Source organism: Muscardinus avellanarius (assembly GCF_963383645.1).
Source record: "Muscardinus avellanarius genome assembly, chromosome: 20".
Taxonomy (NCBI): Eukaryota; Metazoa; Chordata; class Mammalia; order Rodentia; family Gliridae; genus Muscardinus; species Muscardinus avellanarius.
The window spans coordinates 26,106,293-26,133,727 of record NC_137806.1 but is presented as its reverse complement, the minus strand read 5'-3'; the positions used below and the strand labels follow the sequence as shown (position 1 = coordinate 26,133,727).

The window sequence follows — 27,435 nt, the reverse complement described above, 5'->3', positions numbered from 1 at the left end:
ATGGAGCCAGAGCTGGCGGCCCAGAAGCAGCCGCGGCCGCGGAGGCGAAGCCGCCGGGCCTCTGGGCTCTGCGCCGATGGCGCCGCGGGCGCTGCGGCCGCCACCCCGGGGCCGGCGCCGGACGACGGGCGGTGAGTGCGGGTGCGGGTCGGGCCAGGGAGGCGAGTGCGGGAGGATCGGCCGCCAGCCCTGCGGGGACCAGGCGCCCTGTGGACCTTCTCCTCCCGACTTCTTCCCAGGGAGGGCGGAGGGCAGCGCCCTGGATTGCTCTGCACGCCCAGCGTCTCATGGCTGCAGATGCTGGGACCCACTGTGGACCTTCTCCTACAGATTTCTTCCCAGGGAGGGCGGAGGACAGCCGCCCTGGTTTGCTCTGCACGCCCAGCGTCTCATGGCTGCAGATGCTCGGACCCACTGTGGACCTTCTCCTACAGATTTCTTCCCAGGGAGGGCGGAGGACAGCCGCCCTGGTTTGCTCTGCACGCCCAGCCGCTGGTGGTTGCAGATGCTCGGACCCAAAGCGACATCGCGGTGGTGTGAAGAGGACTTGTCACCCGAGCAGGCACCGGACTTGAAGCCCAGAAGCGAGCTTGTTGAAGTGGCATGCTTGTCCAAAACCAGAATCCGCCTTTGCGAGAACTGGCCTTGTAGAAGAACACAGCGCAGCTCCAGGGAGCCCAGGCCGGAGGCAGAAAAGGGCCAACAGCCCAGGCCGTGGCTGGCTTTTCAGTGATGAAAACATCTTACATTCTGCCGCATATAGTCATTCTGTGTGTCTGGAAGGAGTGAACACTAGACTAGGTTTCGGAAAGCTGTGCCTGGGAGAAGAGTCGGGTTAAAAAGCACAAAACACGGTGCTTTTTCGCCAAGGAATGTTGGAGTTGGTTCCAGTAACAAGTTGCATAACTTTGAGTTCCTTTATATCCACCCTTAAGGCTGCATCGCTGACTGCACAGAGAACATTATAATAGTACCCATAAGAGCATTGTGAAAATCACTGGGGTAGTGAGTGTAATGTACTTACTGGACGTGAACCTGTTACCCAAAAAGCTCTCAGTAAATGTTACTTGTTTACTGTCATGTGTTTTTATCTATAAGAACCGTATTTGCACACCTGCTCTGGCTTTTCCAAAGTCCCAGGGGCCCACTTAACATTATTTGAGGTAAACCGCAGTTCTTCGCATAACTGACTTTCCAGTTATGGTTGGATATGCTGATTCCTTATTGAGAAAAAGCATAATGCCTTACTTCTATCAACAGGCGTTTATAAACTCACAATGTAATTTACTTTGCAGAAAGATAGGCATTTTCACTGAGTGCTGATTTTTATTTTAAATTGAGGGTAATCCTTACCTGAATGTACCTTTGTTAAGCCTTCTCTATAGCAATTTTATCTTTAAGAGGTACTCTTAGAGTAGAAAGAAGTCATCATCCCTGAGACTGAGAAATAGGAGAACCAAGAAAGACTAGTTCAGGGAAAATAGAATTTCAAAACAATCATATGGAGGAGGTGGTATCAAATTCGTTCTGCATTCATTCCTTAATGCTGCTGAGCACCTGCCCAGGTATCAGACGTTGTAGGAAATTCTAAGGGATAAAAACAATCAAAGTACCTTTATGAAAGTTAAGTTGGAGGGAAAAGACAATATCCAAATAAATATATAAAACACAGGATGGTCACTGTGAAGCTAATTAAGGCAGGGTAAGGAGGACAGAGATGGGAGAGCTGCTCTGGTTTTTTTAAAAGCTCACGTACCTAGCCCACCTACAGCGCTCCCATGATGACAGCCTTCAATCTGGTCATACTTAAGCTTTGTCCTTTTTTCCATTAGAAAGCTTCACACTTCTCTACTCACCTTTGAATCTGCCAAAATACAAGATATGATAGCTGACTCCTTGCTATGGCAAGCTTAAAATAGTCTCTGGCTTTCCCATTTAGATGGCTCTTATTTGTACAAGAAAGAAAAAGAAAAAAACTACTTCACATCTGAAGTGATGAACAATAAATATAGTTTGTAAACTGGCTTTTTCTCCTGTGCTGTTTTGTGATTCTCTAAATATTTTTAAAAGTTTATGTGTTGTAAACACAAACACAGAAGCTTGTATTTTAGAGAGATGACAGATGTTGTCATAGGGTTTTCTTTTTTTTTAATCACATGGAAAAAAAACAAAAGGAAAATCTGTAAAGAACAAAATTCCACCCAGATTTTAATTTTAAACTTGAGACCTTTATTTTGCTTATTAAATTCTAATTGTTAAAAATCAAAAGGAAATTCCCCTGCCGCCTCAGTTTGATCGCCTTATTTGCTCATCTGTGCTTTCTCCTTCTTTGTCTAAATTCCATAATGCATGTGATGTACATTAATAGACATCAAGGTCAATCACTAAGCCAAACATGAGAAGGAGGGAGGGGGAGGGAATGGGGTAGAAGTCGGGGAAGGGCTAAATGAGTGATGTGTGCATGTGCGCCTCCACCATCTTGTACTCCATTAAGATGTATGACTACACACACCAAGAAAAAAAGAAAAAAGGAATTTTCAGTGAGTCTAAATAACATACATTTCGGTTTTATTAAGAATAGCCTTTTGTGTTTTAAAATACTAGGCACAAGTGAATATTATCAAATTTTCTAAGAAAGTCCATTTTCTGCCCTTTACTTACCTATCATTTTAATATATTAGTAGAGTCCATATTATTGAGCAGTGTATATGTCCCTAAGATAAACTTCACTAGGTTCAGTGAGTTTTTAAGAATAATCTATTCACTATTTTTATATAGAACCTATCACTAAAGACTCTGAAAATGATCACAATTTATACCCTGTCTTGTATGCTGTTCCCTTTAAGATGACTAATCAGACTATTTTAAATGGTTTTGAAACTATATACTCTTATTAATATATTGTTTAAATTTTCTGTTACTAGGTATTCCCTTCGGAGAGGTAGCTCCTTCACATTTCTGACACCTGGACCCCACTGGGACTTCACCTTGGTGAGTAGGGAATTGGGCTTATATTTTAAGGTACTAGAATTCGTTCCTGGGCTGTCTTTAAGTCTGCTGTACAGATCTATTGTCTGTACTTTTAAGTATCTTAAGAAAAAGAATTTCTATAGCCATGTTTGGCAGCCTAATCTAGTACTTTTCTGCTAACAAGCTGGAAGAAATCTTTAAGTAAATAAAACACATTTTGCAAAATATATCTGTTAATCTTTATATGATCCTTTTTCTTTTTCCTAGCAATGTTAAATTTAAGAAAAAATATTATGAAACATGATGTTTTTATGTACATTTTCTGCTAGTTTTTTTTTTCTTGGTTAAAAAATAAAAATGTGTGATGGGCTGATTTATATAGATATATACAAAGGAATGAATTACTTTCTGCAATTGATCATCTCAGAATAGAGCAACTGCATGGTTTTTCAGGCAACACTTTACAGAGGCATTTAATTTTGTGTGATGTGACATAGAAAATTGATTTTTTTCTACTTGAACTTATGTCAGTACATATATAATTTTATATATAAATAGATCATGATTTTTATGCTTTTCTTATTTGGGGAAAATAGCAAAAAGTTCTGTTTCTAGTTTGCCAAGTGTTACATATTTGTGTATTCTGATGATATTCTGATGGACTTGGCAATACATGGTTAATTTGTATTCTTTTCTTTTGTACTTAAAGTATATTTCTGTTGGGCATTCTTTTTGGAAATGTCATTGGTTTCAGACCCATTACATGTGTCATATCACCAGTAAAGCATGCTAACATAGCAAGAGTTCATGATTTTAATGCAGTTCTGTATTTTCCTTTGAAACATCTCGTCCCCTTTCCTTCGTAGGCAGATGAATCTACAAAAATTTAGTAGAGAAGGGTATCTATACTTTTGATTGTACAAACCTAGTAGCAAAATATATTTTGAATATGTATGTGCTACCTGCTACTGTTAGGAGGTAATGTCTCAAAGTACAACATTTACTTAGGTAAGTTTAACAATAGTGGGCATATGAAAATTTTAGCTTAAGGGTATGATAAGGTTACCATTGTTTTTAACCTTACAGTATGAGTGATGATATATGAATTATCTGTATATTATTAGTAAAACTACTTTTTTTGTGTGTGTGTGGGTCTAGGGATGGAACCCAGGGGCATTTGACCTCCAAGCTACACCTCCTGCCCAATTTTTTATTCTTTATTTTGAAACAGGGTCTCACTGAGTTGCAGAGGGACTTACTAAGTAGCTGAAGCTGTCTGGAAACTGTGATCCTCTAGTCTCAGCCTCCCAAATGCTGGGATTATACAAGCGTGCGCTACCACGCCTGGCTAAAACTACTTTTTAAGGATTTAAAATACATTTTTTTGTTGGGCGTGGTGGCACACGCTTGTAATCCCAGTACTTGGGAGGCTGAGACAGGAGGATCGCAGGTTCAGCTACTCAGTGAGACCCACTGCAACTTAATGAGACCCTATTCAAAAAAAGAATAAAAAATCAGATTGTGGGATAGAATTCTACTCAGAGGTAGAATGTCCTTGGGTTCAATCCCCAGCACCAAAAAATAAATAACATTTTTTAAGAAAAAGGATATCCAGTATTTTTCCTCTTCACTCCTAGAATCTTACAAATTCTAGGATGCACACATCCTTTTAGGGGAAATAACTAAATAGAAGGTTTTGAGAGCTCATGTATTAAAAGTTCTGGAATATCATTAACTACACATCAAATTCAGAGTAATCCAAAGAAAATAGAAAGAAAGGTGAAAGTGGGGAAAAAAATAAAATCAACATTCAGGAATGATTAAACTGTTGGCAAAGCAGGAATAGTGAGAATATCCTTATCCTGAGACCTACCTTAGATGCCACATGTAGTGATAAAATGATAGACATGATCCCTTTAAATTCATGAAACCTGCTGTCACTTTGTTCAGAAACTATAAGACAAGAAAAACAAGCAGCAGGCAAATTAGAGAGAGAGTGTGATTTCATTACTTACAGACAATATGATTGTTCACATAGAATGTCCAACGCTACAGAATTATAAAGAGAAGCCAGCGGGGCGTGGTGGCACACACTTGTAATCCCAGCATTCGGGAGGCTGAGACAGGAAGATCCAGGTTTGCGGCCAGCCTCACCTACTTACTGAGGCCCTCTGCCACTTAGTGAGACTCTGTTTCAAAATAAAGAATAAAAAAGCGGGCTGAGGGTATAGCTCAGAGGTAGAAAACCCCTGTGTTCAATTCCTAGCACCACAAAGAAAAGGAAGAAAGAAAGAAAAAGAAATCAGTTGAACATATAATACTAGCAATAAGCAACCAAATGTAATTTTGAAAGACTTGTGAAATAGGAGTAAGCTTTTTTAAACTAAAACTAAATCCACAAAAAGATATGTGAGACCTTTATGGGAAAAAGTAGAAGTATTAAAGAAAAACAGGAAAGGCCTAATTAAATGGAGATACATTCATGCAAGGAAAGACTATCGTAAGATGTCAGTTCTATAATTCATGTGGAAAAGTAGAGACCCAAAAACAAAAGTAGCACACAAATGGGAAGCATAAGACTTGCTGTATTGTATTGGTTATCAAGGCACCATGTGCAGTGGGCACAGATTGGTAAACAGACGAAGAGCACAGTAAAAACCTAGAGTGGCCTGCCTGACGGGAAAGCTCACCTATCCCAGCATGGTGAGGGGATGGTGGGAGACCTGACTGCCCAGCTTGCGCTGTATACATAGGAGAGCGAATCCCAGACGGATTAAAGAGATGAGACTGCAAGACATTTAAAAGAAATCAGAGTAGAATGTTTCAAACCTGTTAAATTTCTGTACACATATACTCACACTGTTTGCAATTTCATATGATCACACACATGCTTATTTCCCTCATTGCAATCTTTTTTTTTTTTTTTTTTTTTTTTTTTTTTTTTTTTTGGTGGTACTGGGGATGGAACCCAGGGGCCTTCTACCTCTGGGCTACACTCCCAGACCTAGTTTATATTTTTATTTGGAAACAGGGTCTCTTAAGCCAGCTAAGCCTGGCTTCGAATGTGCGATCCTCCTGTCTCCGCCTCCCAAGCACGGGGATTACAAGCGTGCGCTACCATGCCCGGCGCAATCTTTTTTTTTTTTTTTTTCTTTTTTTCTTTTTTTGGTGGTACTGGGTTTTCTGGAAACCCTTCTACCTCCGGGCTATACTACTCCCAGACTCATTTTTATATTTTTATTTGGAAATAGGGTCTCAAGACAGTGAGGCTGGCATCAAACCTGCGGGATCCTCCTGTCTCCGCCTCCCGAGCGCAGGGATTACAAGCGTGCGCCACCACGCCCTGCGGCAATCTTCTTTTTGATTGGTAGTTTCCTCCTCTTCCTTTTCTCTCTTTCTTCATGTAAATCCTTCTATCCCCAACCTTTAACCCATGTTCGCACTGTATGTAGCCCTCTATATTTTGCTTATAATTTACTAAAACACACACAGGTTCACAGATAGATACATATATGCAAACTTTTTGGTTAGTTGACTTTTCAATATTATGATTCCAATATTCATACTTCTAAATATGACCCATCAGATCAGTAAAGATTTATCAGATTTGATCAGCTCATTTTGGTTTTTTTTCCCAATTCTGATTTATATTGTTCAGTTTGAAATATAGTTTTGTCTGCGCCTTTGAGCATTCCCTTCTGGAATACCTGTATTCACTAATTGAATGGTATTTTACTCTTTCTCTCTTTTCTCTTAGGGTAATTTTATACAGGTATTTAACTTTGGGCATTTTTGTTCTTTTTAATATGGATTCTGTTCTCCCCACTTTTACGGAGAGGCTTGGTTCTGATAGTTTTTCTAGCTTCACAGAGCTCCCTTCGGTGTTTTCCTGGTGGCTAACTTCCCGAGACCTCCCCACTCCATTATTTTCTCCCCATATCTATTTGGACTTTGTCTTCCTTTTCTCTTTATTGACTATCCTACTCAATTCTGATTAAATTCTCAGCAGTTTCTCCTCGGTGTGGGGCCAGGAACTGAAAGGACCCCTGGCTAGTCAGTTTTAAGAGTTCCTAAGAGCTGTGTCACAAGTAATAAGTAAAGAAGTGTTACTTACGGAGGTATAGTCAGAAGTGATAGGTATGTACATAGCTTTGCTACCTCTGACACCAGCAGAGCAGAGTGACTCATGAAAAAACTCCAGGGACATGGATGTTCAGCTTCCAGTTGATAATCCTGTTTCAGACAACATGTCTTAATTACTTTGATTACTCTGGGCTATGTCTTTTTTTGTTTTTCTGGTGAAGCCTCCTCACCTCTGTTCCCAGGACAAATAATATGTGTTTCTTTAAAAAAAAAAAAAAAAAGAAAAAGAAGAACAAAAGAAAAGAAAGTGTTGCCTTTCTCTATAAAGTATATATTTTACTTTCTCCTAACAAGTACAGACAGACCATGGCCTTCATTAGAATTCTATTCTGAAAACTTTACATAAGTAAGCTAATAAGGTAGAATCACTTCACAGCAAGAGATTACTTATTCAGGGCAAGGCAGAGCAATGCATGCGTACATGTGTGTTACTGGGAATTAAATCCAGGAGCTATCTCTGAGCTACACACCCAGCCCTATTTTATTTTTTATTTTCAAACAGGGTCTCCCTAAGTTGCCAAGTCTGACTGTGAACCTGTGATTCTCCTGTCTCAGCTTCCCAAGTACTGGAATTACAAGCAGGCACCACCACGCCTGGCTCAAGGGATACTATTTCGGCAGTATATGTGCTAGAGACAATTTGTGCATGTCTGTCATCGAAATAATTTTTTTGTGTGCATATAGCCAAAGCCTTACATTTTTAAAAATGGTGTAGCTGGATGTGGTGCACACGTTTATAATCCCATTACTTGGGAGGCTGAGACAGGAGGAAGGCAGGTTTGTGGACAGCCTCAGCTACTTAGTGAGGCCCTCTGCAACTTAGTGAGACCTTATTTCAAAATAAAGAATAAAAAATAGAGCTGGGGGTGTAGCTCCAAGGTAGAATGCCCCTGGGTTCCACCCCCAGTACTGCAAAACAAAAAATGATTGTTTCAGTTGTATGGAGTCTTTGAATAATGGGGTAATGTGTACTTTCATATAAGGATGAAATTTTGTTTTTCTTATAGAAAAGAAAACGAAGAGAAAAAGATGATGATGTTGTAAGCCTTAGCAGCCTCGATCTGAAGGTAAGCCAGTTGCCCCATTAAAGAAACACACTTTAAAAAGACAATGTTTTACTTTTGTGATATAATAATGATGAATGCTGGTTTTTAGGGGAAAAGGTTTGTGGCCTCTTCTAAGTACAAAATTGAATAACACTGACTCAATGACCTCCCCTGTTTGCTGTTATACTTCTTGTTTAAGAATGAGGGAGAAAAACACTTTCACACAATGTGAGGGTATAACCAGTGTTCACAAGCACAAGCCTGATGAGATGGCCCCAGGACATGTGCAGAGAAAGGAGGTAACAGAGAGATGTGAAAAGTAGAGCGCTCTGCCCTGCCGACAGAGGCGGCACCTACGTGCTCTGGCCCGTCAGTGCTTCTGTGCGAACTTTCCTGCAATTTACATGTTGAGTCAGTTTCAAAAGAAGCCAAACAATGACAAATCTGATGTGGTCTATAGGCTTCAAATGTGTGTCCTGTGATAACTCAAGTTCAGTGTGTAAATACCTGGGTCTCCTCTTACGTCAAATTGTACTTAAGTCCAAATACCCATTATCTTTGGAATTATCCTGTTTTGGTCAGCTGACAAATTTTACCAATCTGTCTTGGTTTTAAGGAATCTTTCTTAAAGATTATTATGCAAATGTTGTACATTTTCAAATTAGATTTGTTTTGAGTAGTTGATATGATGTTTAACAGCAATAGCTACTGCTGCTTTTAAAAAATAAGATACTTCCTAAAAGTTAGATTTTTACAGACCTTGCTGCTGCTCTTAGACCACCACGCCTTTGAGGTTCTGTTGGAACTTCAGGGAAGCCCAGTGGTCTTCTTTCTGCTTCTCTGTGTACCAAGGTTAATAGATACCTTGAAGGTCTCTTGACTGACTGGTTGAAGTTTAAAGAACACTGTCTACACACAGGAAGTAAAATATAATTGTCCTTGCCTAGATTACAGTAGATGATGAGGTACCAATTGGTATTAGAAGAAAGAATTACGGTGACAAGATTTTCTGGAGGTCATGAGTTGGAGTGGATATTTATTGGGGAAATGGAAGACATCAACCAAGATAGAGCAGAGACATTTATAAATATCAAGAATTAGTTGGGAGGTTGAAACAATAGGATCGTGACTTTAAGGTCAGCCTCAGTAGCATAGTGAGATTCTCAGCAATCCAGTGAGACCCTCTTTCAAAATAAAAAAACAGGGCTGAGGAGTATAGCTCAGAGGTAGAATACCCCTAGATTCGATCCCCAGTACCACAAAGAAGAAAGAATTAAAATTTGTTATGTATAGGGAATGATGATAAACAAGTCAAAGAAATATATGGAAAAGAACGAAGAAATGAAGCTTTACAGAGCGTTAATTGGCCACTTAGTTTAAGGCTATAAATAACAGGCTGAATAATTTGTTAATCTTCTGTGAAAATCAGTAGAAATATTATATGCTGGATTCTGGAGAGGATTTTCTAAAATAAAAGCCTTTCATATACAGAGACTTTGAATCACAATGAAGTGTTGTGGAAATGAAAAGATCATTTCTAAGATTCTATCTTCACCAGTCTTTTCACCTTACTTAGTGATTTTTCCTGGAAGAACTTACTTACTCAGCAGATTTATCTATCTGGAACTCATGGCAACCTCATCTGGATTATTGCACCCGTGACAGTCCTGGTTTTCAGATCCTCCATCCAGTTGCTTCTAGAGATGCGGTCTAATAACTAGCCTTTCTGCTGTAGCCTCTTCATAATGCCACCCATATTGATCTTCACAGCTTGTTCTTGTTGGTACCTTGCTTCTGTTCTTTCAGTGGCTATTCATTTTTTAGGATCAAATCCAAACAGCTTTCCCTTAACATATAAACTCCTTTATGAGTGTTTCCCCACTCTATTTCTTCACAGTTTCTCCCATCCCATACTTCTGTTTTCTTTCCTTTGAACTGCAGTATTCCTTTTCTTTCCTGGCTAACACCTGCTTATCCTCCACTCTGGCATCACCTCCAGGTGTCCTTCCCAGAATTCTCTTGTCCCTACCAGCCCATCCCCCACCAGCCTGGGCTGCTTACCCTCCTATACGTATGCCCTTTAGGTAGGTAGAATTAAATGGAGAAGGAGCAAACTAGGACTTCAAAAGAGAGAAGTCAGCAAAGAAGTTCTGATGATCACAGTCACATTAAGCTGTCGTCATACTTGGGAAATAATTCTTGGCTAAAACAGAGGTATCCAACCCTGGCTGCAGGTCAGGGTCACCTGGGGCCAGTTTGTAGGGGTGGGATAGGGGGTACTACTGGATCCTACCCCAAACCAAGTCAATAATATGAATACAGGGGGTTGGTATAGGAAATTAAGCTGAGTAATATTGGGACCTAGGAACATTTCACTTTTGTTTCTGCTTTTTAAAACTAAGTAAGTTTTGTATATAGCCAAGGCTGAAAACCACTAGACTAGAATGTTATATTCTTAAAGCTATCCCTCCTCCCCAAACAATTTCTTGAAAACAAATATTCTGCCAATTCCTCCTGCTTCCTTTTTTTTATTGGACTTAAAATTAAATACAACCATCACTACATAAGTAACTAAACAATCAGTTTAATTATTTGATGACTGTTGCTAAGAACTGTTCTACTTTATGTATCTGTATTCTAATAACCCAGCCACATGGCCTGATCAGTAACAGGTACTTAGTGAATATTTGACAGATGAGTGAATGAAGTAATATGGGTCAAATGAATAAAATAAGACTGTAATATTAGGTAAGCTTGTAACACCGCTGTGTCTATATATTTTGTCTTGGGATATCTTGTTTGTTTATTTATCATTTATTGTAGTATTAGGAGTCTAACCTAGGAGCATTGTACCTCTAAGCTACCCACCCACCCCCCTCCTCTGTTTTATTTTTCATTTTGAAACAGCTTCTCACTAAGTTGCAGAGGGCCACACTGAGTTGCTGAGGCTGGCCTTGAATGCAAATCCTGCTATCTTTGGCCTCCCAAGTACTGGAAATACAGGCATATGCTACCAGACCCAGTGACTTGGGATACCTTATATTAAGAATTGAATACTGATGTTAGTTGAATTTTCATGTTATAAATCATTAGATATTTTGTTTTGAAGCTATGCTTGCTTATCAAAGTTTTTTTCTAGGTAAAATTTTGGCAGTGTCTTACTATGCTGCCTTACTACTATATTTTTTTGTGAAATTATTCATTTTAAAAAGAACATTTGTTTTTCCAAAGACATTTCTCAGTGATGTATGTTACAACTATAACCTTTGCTTTTCTTCCAATGCCAATACTCAAAATTGAATACTGACTTTATGAAAAATAATGCTAAGAAGAATAATATTAAGCCATATTTCTATGACTGAAGTATTTCAGTTCTGATAATTAACAACCATAAACTCAGAACACTTCAAAAGAAGTGTCTTAAGATAATAAATGTTTAGTTCTTTTTCCAGATGTTCAAATTTGAGGATCTCAGTTTTCTTAAAATGACATATTTTGAGCATTGGCATACTCTGCAGTTTTTAGAGTAAACATAATAAAGAATTCTATATTTTAATTCTAATAAAATAACATGGTGCATTGGATTTGTTTGTAATTAAAATAGTGTTTTGGGATTTTCTGACTTCCAAATACCACTTCTGAGAAACAACCCCTTAGAACCATGACAGGTAAATTGGTAATATCCATAGGTGCCAACGTGAATAGTTCTAGCTGACATGCTAATACTAGTGATGTAACCAATGAATAAGCCTAGATTACTGCACCTGCATCTTGATGTAACTGTGATCTATCTATGCTGTTTGCCTGATAAAAGGGTAAAGCATTATTTTCCATGACAAACATCCAGAAAACAAACCCAAATTAATAAACCTTCACATAGATTGGCTAAGAAAAGATTCAAGTTACTAAAATGAGAAATAAAAATGAGAACAGTATTGCTGACTATACAGAAATAAAAAGGATTCTAAAAGAATTCCACACCATCATATTGGATAACTTAGGTAAAATGGACAAATTCTTAGAAACACAAAGATACCAAGACTGAATCATGAAGAAAAACCTGAATAGAACTATAATAAAAATACTGAATCAGTAACCAACAAAGAAAAGCCTGAATGACATAGTTTCACTGTGAGTGCTACTAAACATTTAAAGAATGAATACCACTTGGCAAACTCTTCCTGAAGACTAGAAGTGGATGCTTCCAAATTTACTCTGAGGCCTGCCTTATCCTGCTAGGAAAGCTAAAGATAGTACAGGAGAAGACAATTAGAAACCAATATCCCTTATAAATAATGATGTGAAATTCAACAAATTGCTAGCAAAGTGAATTCAGTAACACATTAAATGGATTATTATGCTGTGAGCATGTGAGATTTTTTTCCTGGGATGCAAAAGTCATTCAGCATATGAAAGTCGGTCAGTGTAATACACTATATTAACTGAATGAAGTGAAAGGAAAACAAGCCCACGTGATCATCTACCTCCGTTAATGTAGGAAGAGCTTTTGACAAAATTCAACACCTTTTTCATGAGAACACTCACGAAATAGAGAGAAACTTCTAAGGTTCAGGATCCTAGGGCTTTGCGTTGCAGCTCGTCCTGGTCTTGCAAGAGGCATTACACCACATCCTGCCTACCATTCACACTTGATCAGTGATGCTAGGTCAGCTGACCTGAGCGAGCACAGTGCACACCGCAGCCTGGACCTGCTACAGAGACTACCCTTGTTCTGGGTCCCATTCAGAACTGTCAGCCTCTCAGATTATCTCATTTGTGGGGTCACGGCCGACTTCCCATATGCAGTAGATGCTCCCTCCAAAAGATGAGCCCTGCCTCGCGCCACGCCTTAATACTAGGTGGTGCATAGTACAAGTCCGTCTTTGCCATAGAGCGGACACCCTAGAAAGCCTCAGGCCACTGGATCTATTAAAACTTCCCCTGTGTGGCAGCCCCTGAATTTTCATACTATGGGTTTGATTTCCATGGGTACCCAGAATAATTGACACTTCTTGGTCACCACGTCCTTTCAGTACAATATCATAAATATAATGTGTTAACATGATTTGCGGAATAGCAAGGTCCTTACAAACTCTATATCAGAGAGCAGGAAAGTTATCAGCCTCAGGACATGAGAGCAGTCAGGGGCTGCTAGCCTTCCCAGACAAAAGCTAACTGCTTGTGATCAGATCAGCCTTACTAATAGGAATTGAAAAGAACACATAGGCCAGATTAATAGCCATGTATCAAAAGCCAAAGGATTGGTCTTTTCTAGTAAAGATTATACTTGCACATAGCTGAGATTAGAACTACCACTTAAGTTTACAGTGGTCCCCTGACATTCACCACAATTCATCTCATGGTAGGAGGCACTCAGATGAACTGAATGAGAATATAATGGAGACCCCACACCCTCCTTCTGTGCCCTTGGCTAGTGGCCAATCTCCATTTTCCCCTGGTGTACAGTACTGCTTCTGATTATTATGTTGGCCCAGGTGTGTAGGATGAAATGACTTGGCTATTCTTGCTGTAATTTCTCTGAGAACATTATGAAGGTTCTGCCAGCTGTTTTTTCAATGCTCAACCGGGCGGGGTGGCACGCTTGTGATCCCAGTACTTGGGAGGCTGAGACAAGAGGATCCAGGTTCGCAGCCAGCTTCAGCTACTTAGTGAGGCCGTCCACAACTTAGTGAGACCCTGGTTCAAAATAAAGAATAAAAAATCAGGATTGGGGTGTAGCTTGGAGGTAAAAACGCCCCTGGATTCAATCTCCAGAACCACCAGATTAACAAAGCCAGCCAACTCCACAGTCCTTAGAATGACCTTGCTGTTCTGCTGTTCACTGGCCACCACTAGTACATAAGCCATCAGTTCCTCTTCCTAATCTGTACCTCTGGTCCATCTCACCATGTTGCCAGTGAGCAATCCTGGACCACTATTTCTCATCTCTAGCACCAGTCTCACTGGCAGTGTCTTAGCCTAAGTTCCATCTAGAAATCAGGGCCTGAAATGAAGGCTTGTTTGACAGCTGGTTTGTCTCAGGCTTGATCACAGGGAGCAGGACAGGGAAGTAAAACAGAAGGTGGCTTAGGACATTTCTATAACTAAGCCAGTCACCCCTGTGGGCAACTGGAGTTGGTCTGGCACCCTCTAAGAACCCATCGACAAGACACTGAGGAATCGTTCCCAGGGGACTGAAGAGGGGAGCTCCTCTCCACCAGCCCCCATGCTCCAGGAGTCAGTGGTAACCCTTTGGGTGTCTACCCCTCACACTCCCAGGCCACACCTGTGCAGATTCCACGCAGCACCTCCAGGAAGCACACGTAAAAGTCAAGGGGTGCGCAGTGCTGCGGAGGCAATGACGCCACACTTGCTGCAGCAGTGAGGAAAGTCAGAGTAGGCCGAAGGAGGAGGAGCGGGACTCGGGACGCGGGGCATATTTCTCTTCGGTCTGGAGCCTTAGCTAAAAGCTAAGGGAAAATAAGAGGACAGGCAGCCTGAGTGCTCTTACATTGTAATGGAAATTTTTATCCTGTGTCCTTGAAATGCTCAAGTCACCACTGATGATACATGTAACACATTTTATTTGCTATTTGTGTTGACATTACAAAAAGAACCATTGCTTTAATAATACCAAACTACTTAGCCTGCCAGACTATTTTGTTAATATAGTCTTTCTAATAGTATTTAATTTATCTAAATTGATGATTTTTCCTAAATCAAAAATTTTTGTAAGCTTGCAGACACTCAAAATTTTTAACCCAAATGATTTTTAAAGACTCAAATCGACATATAATTTTATTACTAAATTCTTTCATACTCATCTAGTCCAAATGTAACCTCCATTTTTTATCTTTAATTTGTTGCTAGATATTTTGGAACTCTAGTTTCTCAAAAGTTCTATTTTTCAATCCTTTCTTCTTAAGTAAGATTTTAAATTCCGTTCTTAACTAACCAATTTTTAGTGCTATGTATGGTAGGTATTTGTGATCTTGAAAATGTAATCCTTTAAAATGGAACATAGTGTTCTTATTTTAGAAAAAGTTCCTTAAAATATTTCCTGAGAACTGCAGAATCTTTTTCATATACTTACATGATTTTAAATATGTTTAATTTAGTAATACAAAACACAAAAGTTGTATAAGTGATGAAGATTCAAATTTTACTGTCATCTGTATTTTTATACAAATAAAAAGATTATGTAGTCATCTGTATATATTCACAATCATAATTACAAGGTTCAAACTGGTGGACAATTGCATTTCACAATACCCCCTATAGAGGGCAGCAGAGAACCAGTTGTTTTTCTCTTTGCCCATAATGTGACTGTCATAGCCTAATTTCTAATGATTTATTATCTCAAATATAAGTAAGTAAAAGCAATCTGGACCCAAAAACGTACAGATTATTTTAAGTTCTAATTTATTTTTAAATGCCAAACCATATTTCATATTAAACGGGGGAGAAAAGTAAGTAGGCTTACAGTCCTTTTTCCATAGAGAAGGCAAATACTATTGTCTTCTTTATACAAGCAGAACAGAGATATATAACTAAACCAAGTCTTTTAGAAACCAGTTATTTCATTTTTAAAAGTTGGCCCTTTTTACAAAACTACATTATTTTTCTATAGCTCAGGTTAGTTTTTAAGTCTATAAATTCTAGATTTTCTACACAAAGATACTTAACCAATCTGCCTCATTTGTGCCATTTATAGAAAGACCTAAATGGTTGCTGCTAATGACATAATAAAGTGCAGCCTTTTGCTGAAATAGGATCTCTCTTAATCGGACCTGTTTAACTATCTTTTTGCCTCCTTCCCTGCACCTTTTTGTAAGAAGTCTATAGATAACTAATCTCTCAGCTTTTGCGATAGTTTCTTTCCCTATAAAATTTTGGCAGTTATTTAGTGAACACTTGGCTGTGACTCAGGAAGCTCAGGTTCTAAATGTAGCTCTGCTGTTAACGCAGTGGATTTTAGCCAGTGTTTCCTGAGCACTTAGTATGTACCAGAACACATGCTGCGGTTTCACATGCACGGTCTTATCTAGAAGATAAAAAGTGGAGCGGCCAGATTCAAAGCTGTGTTCAGTCACTGGCTAACCAGGCATCTTTGAACACGTTTCTTTTAAGTCTCAGTTTTCTCTGCGTTGAAAACAGAGATAGTAAGTACTTCATAGAGCAGGTAGCGAGCATGCAAAAAGCGCTAGCTCAGTTTCCCGTGTGTCTTTCTCCACCATTCCTCAGTTTCCTCCTGAGACCACTGCAGATGGGTTACGGATCCCAGAGGACCTCCTCAGCTCACATTAGTGGAGCGTCGACCAGGGCCTCACAGGATTCTAACTGACCACAGACCCGCACATTTAATATAAAACTAAGATTTCAGTGTTGACGAGCCAACTTGCTTTTTAAACGGTATCTGTGTATCTGGTACCACTAGACCCTATTTATTTCGTGTAGGCTTTCTGTGTGTGCATATAAAGACTTCTACCTTTACCTCTTGGGCCAGCTGAAAGAGGGAATGAAAGCTATCCCTTCCCCTGGTTATCTTGGCCGAACTTCAGTCAGAACTAAATGAAAAAACACGGTTTTGAGAAAGACATTGGGCAAGAGACCCCTGAGAACTCCTCCGCGACTTCTTTCCTCACTCTCACTGTACATAATCCTCCTTCCCTCGTGAGACCCAGTGGCCATAAAATACTGGCCTCACTTGCACCCCGTTTTAACTGGTGAAACTAACTGAGCGACTGCTTTCCAGCCTGGGCTGTTCTTACTCGTTCTGAGAACTTAGGCAGGTCAGTGCTTTTTCTTAGGGAATTGGAGTCCAGGATCTCGATAATGCTCTTTAGAAATTTCTCTACACACAGCCGTCCACTCTTAAGGCCAGCTGCATCACACATTTTGTCCAGATGCGACAGAATAATAGAGAAGAGGTGATAAAATAATAACCAGTCTTTACCATTTTAAAGAACAAAAAGCTCAGCAGCTGGAAGATGAAGCATCCAGAGCACATCGGTAGCTGTAGGAGGGGAGCCATGGTCCTTCCTGCTAGAACTAGTTTTATCCCACAAGCTCTAGTAAATTATATGTACATATTATTTTTATTAGCAGTATTCATGCCCACTGTTCTTTATTTGCTCTGCAACCCCTGTAATTTACCCCAGTCTTAATCCACTGAACTAGCGTACCTGAGGTCCTTGTTAAACTTGTAATCTCACCAAGTCCGTGGGTCTTCGTACCTTCCTTAACCCCTTTGTTAAATTAAAACCTTTGTTCCCTTGGCTTCTTGCTTTCCTTCTGACTCTTCCTTTTGCAAAATTCTCTTTTTTCCTTGGCATTCCTCTATTTGAATCTTTGGACCTGTTTTCCTTTTCTCCAGGTTTTCTCACCAGACAACTCATTCACTCCCAGAGCTTGAGTTCTCCATTTTATGTATTTGATTCTCTAGTCTAAATCTACCCCAGCTTCCTTTCCAAGGCCTTAACCAACACTTTCGACTACCAACTGAATAGTTTCATTTCCATGTTCTAATGCCTCAGGCTCAAGTATCTAAAGTGAAATTTATAAATTTTTCAAAACTTTGCCCCTCCTTATTTCTGTTTGCAGTGAGTTAACCCATTCTTTGCCTAGACTCTTGGCCATCTTTGACCTCTTGCCACTCCCTCCACCTCAGCCACGTTCTTGAAACCTCTTTTTGATTTCTGCATTATTTTTCCAGTCATCTTTGAACCACCGTAAACACTAACCACCTATATTGCATTGCAACATGGCTGTCAACTCTCTCACCTCCGCAGTAAGGCTATCTGTGTCATCTGTCTTTGCCTACAACCTGTGACCTGACAGTGAGTTCCCTCCCTCATCCTCCTCGCGAGGTTCTCTTGCTCAGACTGTGAAAACAACACGCCATTCAAGGCCCGACGGAAGTAACAGCTCGCAGCCTTCTTCCCAGCATCTTTCCCAGCTGAAGCTTGACTTGCAAGCCTGCCAGAAGGGGTTCCTCCTTTTGAACTCCCGCGGCACTTACTAGCTACACCATGTACTTGGGATTTGCAAGAACCATCTTGTATCAGTCCCTTTTCAGTGACTTTCTTTACACAATACTCTATTCGCACTCTAGGATCAGATAAGAAACCTACTTTTTTGTTTGTTTCACACAAGGATCGAGAGTAGTGTCCTTTACATAGTAATTTCTCTTATTCTAACATAATTAAGAATAAAGATGTTTTTGCAAATTGCTAGCATTATATAGTAGTGTGCAGTAAGATAAAAGTCTACCATCTAAAGTAAGATACAGTACTATGGACTGAAGACAGTTCATCTCATAGCAAGCTCTGTTCCGTATGGAGAGTTTTCAAGACTAGACATGTCGAGAGGTTCGCAGAGTGTGACTTCAGGCAGGCCCTTCGCCTCCACCAGCCGCAGCTCCATGCCTGTGTAATACAGGACTCTTTACAAGGGCCTTTTGAGTCTTTTAGAACTATGTCAACATCAGTCGACTCCGTTTTAGAGAAGGACCTACTGCACATTTTCAGAACAGAAATCACCTTTCATATTTTATGCTATGAAACATCTGGTTCACTGATTTTAAGTTTTTAAAACAAACAGGAGAAAATATCTGCCTTACGTCTAGAAATTCTGAATCTGAAAGTTACACTTTACCCATAACCCAGTGGGAGATTAACTGCAGCAATAGAATAAACTAGTATTACTCTGCTAGTCTTCAGAAAAGAACCATCTTAAGCCAGGCATGGTGGCACGTGCTTGGAATCCCAGCGCTTGGGAGGCTGAGACAGGATCACAGGTTCGAAGCCAGCCTCAGCTACTTAGTGAGGCTCTCAGCAACTTAGTGAGACCCTGTTTCCAAGTAAAATATAAAATAGGTCTGGGAGTATAGCCTGGAGGTAGAAAGCCCCTGGGTTCTACCCCCAGTACCACCAAGAAAAGAGAAAGAAAGAAAGAAAGAAAGAAAGAAAGAAAGAAAGAAAGAAAGAAAGAAAGAAACCATTTTATGAAAGACAGATAATTTTGCAGTTGTTATATGCTTATACAATTGTATAGTAAAAACAATTTCCCTGGATAGTTTTTTCTTAGTTATTTAAACCTGAATTCCTGCTCTTTTGTCTGTGCTTTGTTTTGTTTTCTTTTTTGGTACTAGAGGTTGAACCCAAGACATTCTGCCTCCAAGCTACACCCGCAGCCTTTTTTTTATTTTTAAAACAGAGTCCCACTATTTGCTGTGAGACCCAGGCTAGGTTGCTGAGGCTGGCCTCAAACCTGCGCTCCTCCTGACTCACCCAAGTACTGTGATTGCAGCCATGAGTAGCATGCCCAGCTTTCTTACTTGAAGTTGTCAAGTTATCCATACGAAATTCTTTCCTAGCCAAGAGTTTTATATTTTTTTAAAAAGTGCCCCTGCCTGTGATAATGTGATAGATACCTAAGCAATTCTTTTTTCCCTTGGGAGCACTTTTTCTATCAGGGAGAGGGCCCCTCCTGACTTCAGCGCAGCATCCTTCCCACCTGGGGTCCTTCTGTAGAAACTCCTTACCTTTTGATAAAGAGCATGCGTGCGCCCTGCAAGAGGCCTAGGTGTGTGGCTGTCAGTTACCGGGTCACGTGGTCGCGGGCTCCGCCCCTCCCGGCGCCTGGCCCCGCCCCGCCGAGCCCTGAGGTCCGCGCCTGGCTGGGTGGCTCGCAGACGCGCCGGCCCCACCGCGAGCAGGAGGCATGGGCGCATGGCTGCCGGGGGAGGCTGAGCTCGAAGAAAAGCCCGCGCGCCTCCGAGGTGCCTCCTGGCAGAGCTGACTCGCTGGTGGATTAATTCGAGAGGTTTGAAAGGAGACTTGGTAAAGCATGGTGGCCCATGATGAAGCCGGAGGTCTCCTGCCTATTAAAAGAACTATCCGAGTACTAGATGTGAATAACCAGTCCTTCAGGGAACAGGAGGTAAGGTCAGAGCCCCGCCGAGGGGTGCTCCACTCCGCGGAACTTCAGGTTGTGGCAGTTACGATAACTACACGTTTAAGCTGTGGTCTTATTAAATCTCAGAATGTATGACTCTACTTCTGAAAGTTTGAAATGGGTTTAGGAGCTAGGTTTAAGTAAATAGGTTTATATGTAGCTTGAGTGCACACAACCTTTATACAGAAAGAAAAGACTTTAAACGTACACACTTCTTCGGTTCAATTTGTCACGTTTCCAGAGCCTGAGTTTGTGCTGATTTTTCCTTAGCTTGAATTTATATTACGAAGTCTTGGGGACTACTTTAACGGAGTAAGAGGACAACTAAGACTTCTTAGCTATTGAACAAATTGTAGGTAGACTGTTGTCTGATCTGGTGCTGGTTTTTATTTTTCTTTCCATATCTAATAAGCTGATTGTGTACCACTTTTTATTGTACTTTTTTAAGTATTTAAGTCAGTGGAACTTCTTAAGTTCTACCCTCCTTGCTTTGTCTGAAGTTATTTTGGCTTTTTAGAGTCTTCATGAGCATTTATCAAAATCAAATTATTTTATGACATTATATATAATCTTGACAGCTAATTTGACACTGTATGGATATTCTGTGTACCCTACTTACTGCAGTGTATGTGCTTTTAGTATATACATTATCCCTTAGAGATCGTGCTCCTATATTCAGCTAGCCAGATGCCTCTTGATTTGGTGATAGTTTTGTGGCCATATACATATGTCAAAATCATACAATTGTACTTTTTAAATATGTGCAGTTTATTGTATAGCTCAGTAAAACTGTAAAACACACAGACACCAAAAGGTTAAAATAGCTACGACCTTTGGGAGGCACACTTCTATTTGGTGTGGCTTGGCTTGGGCTTTTGTTTTTTGATTAAGTTTGGGGTTCTGCTTATGTGCTTCATTTTTCTCTAAATATATCAGCTTTTTTTTTTTTGAGTAGTGCAGTTCTTACATGGTTGTCAGTGTAAATGCTAAAGTTGATCATCTTTTGGTTTAAGACCTTTCTTATTTAGTATAAGAGATGAGCCATGTTTCTGGCATTCCTTTATTTTGAAGATTAAAAACATCAGGAGTGTTATCGGTATTTTAGAACTAGCAACACAGCCATAATAATTTGAGTATTTTTGCTTCTAAGTAGAAAGGGGGTAAGTCCCATCTGATCATAACTCATTTTATCTTTCTAAACTAAATTGTTTGCCAGCACTGTAATATACACATGCAATTCCAGTACTTGGGAGGTTGAAACTGTAGATTGCAGGTTGAAGGCCAACCTCAGAAACCCAGTGAGGCCCTTACCAACTTAGCCAGACCTGTTACAATCCCCAGTAGAAAAAAATTTTTTTTTTGTTCTTCTCGTTTTAAAGTTCTTGCCAGGTATGAGAGATTATTTATCTAGTAACCCAGACACGGACTGACCTTTTCTTCTTGATTTGACTGATTAAAAAAGAGGCACTCCTAAACTGTGCCTCTCAGTGGCATGATTAGGAAAAAACTTAAAAAAAAAAAAAAGCTAAATTCACAGCAGGATTTTTCCACATTGTTGCTTTTGTGTGTAAGATATATCCCAATAAAGACTTTACTCCTAACAATTTTCTGTTTATGGATATCCAGAAAATATTTTAGGGCACAAAAACTATTACTAGTAGATTATAATATAGGTAAAAGCCAGAAGTGGAAGCAGATTTCGTATAATAACAAGAATACATGTGACTACCTATCTAAATGAGATCATCTGATTAAAAATTAACCCAGGTAAACAACATAAACTTAGTGAGAGCATTGGGTTTTTTCCCCTCCAACTGGACTTTAGCCTGAGTGAGCCTACAGTAGAATCATGTAAACCCTGTCGGTGTTCTTTATTCCCATAGATTTGGGGGTTTTCTTTTGAGGAGGATATATAGTTTTTATATCCACATCAGTTTTTGAAGCTTTTACACTCCCATAGCATGCTCCAGCTCTCTAAAAACAAGCAGATCAGTACCACCATTGCATGAGCCTCACTTTTGGTGGTGGTGAGTTGTAAATACCCTGTTCCTCTTCTTTGATCACGTCCAGATACCTTACCTACAGCCTGTCGGCGGGGAGAGGTAAACGGAGACATGCCAGTTCTGAATGCAATGCTTTAGAAATACATGTTTTTCATAATGAAATCCAGATCACTAAAATGGCTTGCCTAGACCGACAAAGAAAAACTACATTAGGTCGTACTCACTTCAGCCAAATCCTAACCTGTTTTCCAAAGGGATAAATTTCCAAAGGATAAATTTTATTCTACCTTTTAGGTGACCCTTAAATGCCTAGTCCCTGTTATTTTCCCACAAAAGATTTCTGTATAATACATTTCAAATTCACGCTTTTAAAGTTATTTTATTCATTAGGTTTTTTATTCCCTTCAAACATAAACATGCATGTGCCTATATATACACATCCGCCTATGCCCAGGGCCTGTGTTGTATCTGCCAGACATCCTTCACATTATGTCCTTTGAATAAGGCGGGAATGTTATTTTGGGGTCCACAACAGCATGTGTAAAAATTGCAGAGCTGTCCTTCTCCCTTCCCTTCTCCCTTGTATTTCCTGAATTAGCACCACCCTTTCTCGCCCTGGGTTTTAGACTTGCTATAAACTCTGAAGAGCAACATATCTTTTGTGCAGAACTAAGATTGTAGTTGTTTTAAAGAACTGTGAAACATACTTCACCACCAAATACTGCTAGGCATGATATCCTGCCACCCTAAGGAGACTGCATAAACAAAATTCACTTTAGTTTCAGAAACATGCTTTAGGTATATTTACATTTATATTTATATTTACATTGTATGTAAATTCAGTAGTTTTCATCTTAAATAATTTATAATTTTTAATTGCAAAAATAATTGTCCAGGAAATAATCCTATAAAGATAAGAATTTATCATTAAGTCGCTTACATGTAATAGTAAAGTATCAAAATTCCTTTTCTCTTAGCTAACCTAACTTCTCTCAGATTCGCTGGGTGAAACACATTTTAAAGACTTCTAAGTTGGAATTAAATATTCCGTGGTTTGCTGGGAAGTCAGATCGGTTACGCTCTAGACAAGGAAGGCGCTGACCTCTGTTTCCAAAACGCAGAACAGAACTCTGACCGCTGCTTTGTTTCAAGTTAGCGCTGCCATTCCCTACTTTGTGAGGCAATCCTGCGTCCAGCCACGCAGGAGACTGTGCTGTCCTTACTCAGTGGAAAGGAATGCTGCGTGCAGCCTCTGCACACGCCGGTGTCACTCAGTCGGCCCACACGTGTGCTGAAAACATTCACACAGACCCGGCCGTGCGGGGCCTGCGGGGCGTGCCCTGTGCAGGGTGCAGGGGTCTCCGTCAGCTCATCGCGGTGGCATTTGCGTGACTTCAGCTATAAACTCAGAGGCGTATAGTCGAAAGTTTGACTTTGCAGTTAATTATGTGGAGGCTGGGGCTGGAGAGTGGTCACGACCTTCTCTCTTAAAAACTAAGTTCTAAACTCTTTCATCTATGAAGCCTTTACTTCAGTAGTTCCCATTCCTTTCTGATGCGTGTATACATTCAGGAGCTTCGAAAAGGCTAATCGCCGCTTTTGGGTATTTGAGTTATTTAGATTTCTTTATAATTTTCACTTTTTCCTCTTAGTTTGTTCCTAAATTATTTGAAGATTATTTTCATTTATTTCCTCGCCCCTTGTGTTTTATATGAGTTAAATCATGTCAAAGTGTTTTTAGAAAAAGTTTCTTCTGTTACTTTTAACTAACAATTTTTTATTTTAAATGGGGATCTTATTATCATTGTGGGGGGGGGGGGTATTGGGAATTGAACCCAGAGGCATTCTACTTCCGTAGCCCTATTTTTTTATTCCTTACTTTGAAACAGGGTCTCACTAAGTTGGTCAGAGCCTCATTAAGTAGCTGAGGTTGGCCACAAACCAGCGATCCTCCTTAGTCTCCCAGATACTGGGATTGCAAGCATGCACCACTAGGCCCAACTTAATAGGATAATTTAAATACAATTTTAAATTATCTTTCTGAATTCTCATTAAAATTGTCTTGTATGCCACAATTATCAAAGGTACCAAATACAACTATTTTCATTAACATTGTGAAGAATAGACCTGCCTACCCAGTGGTCGGCCATTCGTCATCACAGTAACTCTTAGGAGTAACTCCTTTTTGCTAGCAGTAAAATTTTGCTAGCAGTATAATGAATAATCAAACTTTTATGAAGTTTTGAGATCCTTAAGTGTTTACTATTACTATTGTAAAAGTAATACTTTTATAATAGTAACTGGCTTTTAAATCTGTGTGTATTTTTCTTTTATGTTAATGAATTAAAAGTATAAGATGATCTAATTATTTATAAAATTCTAAGTTCATGTAGCAAGCAGAAATACTCCTAAGAATGTTAGCAGTAGCTAAAACTTGGTATATGCTAAGCACTGTTCTGTTCTAAGCCCTGTTTATCACCTAACTTAATCTTTGCAACAACTTTGTAAGAGATGTTCTGTGATTAGCCCCACTTACAGATGGCTGAACTGAGTTCTAGGATTTGCCCTAGAAAATAACGAAGTCAAGGTGTGCGCCCAGTGTTCTTAGTCAGAGCCTAGGAAAGCTCTTTTAACCAATCCTGTCTTGGCTCTACACTTTTTGATTCATCCCATTGTCAGACATATTGAATTAAAAGTTTTTCTCTAAAGTAGTTAAGAACAAAATTATATAATGTCTGGGATTTGCTTTAAAATATTCAAGTAGGGGCAAACTATTATACCTAAAACTGTGAAGCTGAGTGATAGATACGTGGGCTCCAGTATGCTTTCTTCTACTTTCATATATGTTTGAATGTTTTTTGTAATAATGTTTTTTAAAGGGTATTTTTGACATTAGGAGACTGAGACAGGAGGATCACGGGTTCAAGGTCAGCCTCAGCAACTTAGACCCTGTTTCAAAAATAAAAAATAAAGGACTTGGGGGTGTAGCTAACTTGGAGATAGAATTCCTCTGGGTTCAATCTCCAGCACCAAGGAAAAAAAATGCTCTGTGGGATGTTAGAAGTCTAAATTCTTTGTTAAGTTACCATTCTTCAATAGCATTCTAACTATTTTAACATAAAGAACACGTTCATTTTAAGAGTTCTGTGTTTCCAAATCTTCTGCAAATATTGTTCTATGAGAGGGCTTAACTTTGTCCAGACTTGTAAGCAATCATTGCACCTAAACACACATTTAATGTATGCTGGTTTTGTTTTTATAGGAGCCAAGCAATAAAAGAGTTCGACCTCTATCTCGGGTTACATCTTTGGCAAATTTAATCTCTCCTGTAAGAAATGGAGCAGTCAGACGTTTCGGTCAAACAATACAGGTAAAAAATAGCAATCATAATAATAACAACAATAATACAGGGAAGGAAAGGTGATATAGTCTGGGGACTTTGTATAGAACCCTGAAATCTGTATTTTTCTTTTTGCTATATGAATATGTTTGTATTATTATAAACATAAATTTTCTTTTGGAATATGCTAGAAAAGAATATTATTATTAGAACATTGTTTGTATAGCCTTATTATATTAGTTTCTATCTTATATCAAAGAATAGTTTTATGTAGCTTTTATTCCCAAAAAGTAATTTGCTCTAATAAGTATTTTTAAATGATAGATTGAATTTAGGTAAATTATTACTTTATGCATTGGGAAATTCTCGGGATTTTGTTTTTTGTGGGGTTTTTTTTTTGTCTTTTTTTTTTGTCTTAGTTTTTAAATTAATAGAGCCTCCAAATCTCATTTTCTCTTTTGCTCACCTCTTTTAAGTCATTTACCCTTCGTGGTGACCACAGATCCCCAGCTTCAGCCCAGAAGTCATCTAGCAGGTCGACAGTCCCAGCCCCAGCCAAGAGAAGGAGCAGTGTCCTGTGGTCAGAGATGCTAGACGTCAGTATGAAGGAGTCTCTGACCACCAGGGAAATCAAACGTCAGGAGGTACGCAGGCGTTCAGCACCTGGACCGTATTTACTGGCTTAGAAGAATAACCACAAACCTTTTTTAAAAAAACATATATTCTGCCAGAAGAATGGCTAACTAATGCCTGTGGCAAAGTAACTTGCATTTCTATATTTGAGTAGCAACTCATAACACATGGTAAATAACACATTGTGATGGATGGTGGTGGTCATCAGAATAAACAACTGTAATAGGTAAAATTTTAAAACCTGGAGCCCATCTGAATTATAGTCTTCAGACTTATGTCACTTAAAAAAAAAACTGTTCAAAGCATCAGTTAAATAATGATAAATATCAATTACATGTAATTTTCTTTCTCAAAGAAGGAATGACCTATGGTATTTGTTGGTGTTTTTTAGGCAATATATGAAATGTCCCGAGGTGAACAGGATTTAATTGAGGACCTCAAGCTTGCAAGAAAGGTTAGTAAGTAACTTTTTATCAGATGTCCTAGTTTTAAAAAATTATATTTCACAAATTCTAAAGGATTTATTTTCTTATCTTATGAAACAGGAAAGTAGAAAGTATCTACTAATGAATATGTGTCATAAATGAGGTTTAGACACATCTCTTCAAACATGAGTATTAGTGAGAGGCCCTCTTGGTGCTCTCGCTACTTTTCTGTGTAGCAAATAGGAGCCACGCTGGCCATATCCATTCGCATTCAAGCGCAGGTTACTCGTCACGTCTCTCTGCTTGATCTTGGTGTCACACGTTTCTCGCCCTCTAATCAGGCCTACCATGACCCCATGCTAAAGCTGTCTATCATGTCAGAAGAGGAGCTCACACACATATTTGGTGATTTGGATGCTTACATACCTCTTCATGAAGGTTAGATATGCTCCTTAATTTTCTTTAGTATCTGAACAGTAGTAACACAAGTAATTTTAAATCTGGACTAATGATGTAGCTGTGACCTGTTTTTAAAATCATCGTCGGTCTTTCTGCTTTTTTACACTTCAGATTTGTTGGCAAGAATAGGAGAAGCAACCAAGTCTGATGGAACAGTGGAGCAGATCGGTCACATCCTTGTGAACTGGGTACGTTCTGTGTTGTGGACCCTTGTTAATTTACAGATTTGCCATATTGCAATTTGTAATGAGCATCAAACCAATCTGATCCCATAACTAGAGTCCACCACCAGATTAGGCACCAAAACTAAAGCAATCTTACAAGAAGTTAAAATTTTAAAATAAAACTTCATTAGCAGTACGGTTTGATTGTGTTATAAAGCCATTTGCAAGCACTTTCCTGCTTGGAAAGAGTTCCCACCTGAGGTGATGTTGATTATCTTGCATTTCCTCGCTGAA

General features: G+C 39.4%; 1 protein-coding gene across 2 annotated transcripts in view; it reads left to right on the top strand.

The window, feature by feature from the left end:
- NET1 (neuroepithelial cell transforming 1) overlaps window positions 1-27,435 on the top strand; it is a gene marked incomplete at both ends in the record, with an annotated part of 30,630 nt that continues 3,195 nt past the window's right edge. Inside the window, 8 exons of one of the 2 annotated variants that reach the window (XM_080717114.1) lie at window positions 1-131; window positions 2,925-2,991; window positions 8,121-8,180; window positions 25,383-25,490; window positions 25,937-26,104; window positions 26,485-26,547; window positions 26,860-26,956; window positions 27,089-27,165. In XM_080717114.1, the coding sequence (XP_080573240.1) occupies window positions 1-131; window positions 2,925-2,991; window positions 8,121-8,180; window positions 25,383-25,490; window positions 25,937-26,104; window positions 26,485-26,547; window positions 26,860-26,956; window positions 27,089-27,165 (771 nt within the window). Of the gene's footprint in view, window positions 132-2,924; window positions 2,992-8,120; window positions 8,181-20,009; window positions 20,103-25,382; window positions 25,491-25,936; window positions 26,105-26,484; window positions 26,548-26,859; window positions 26,957-27,088; window positions 27,166-27,435 lie in introns of those variants that run through there. The other variant, XM_080717115.1, reaches the window with a different exon arrangement.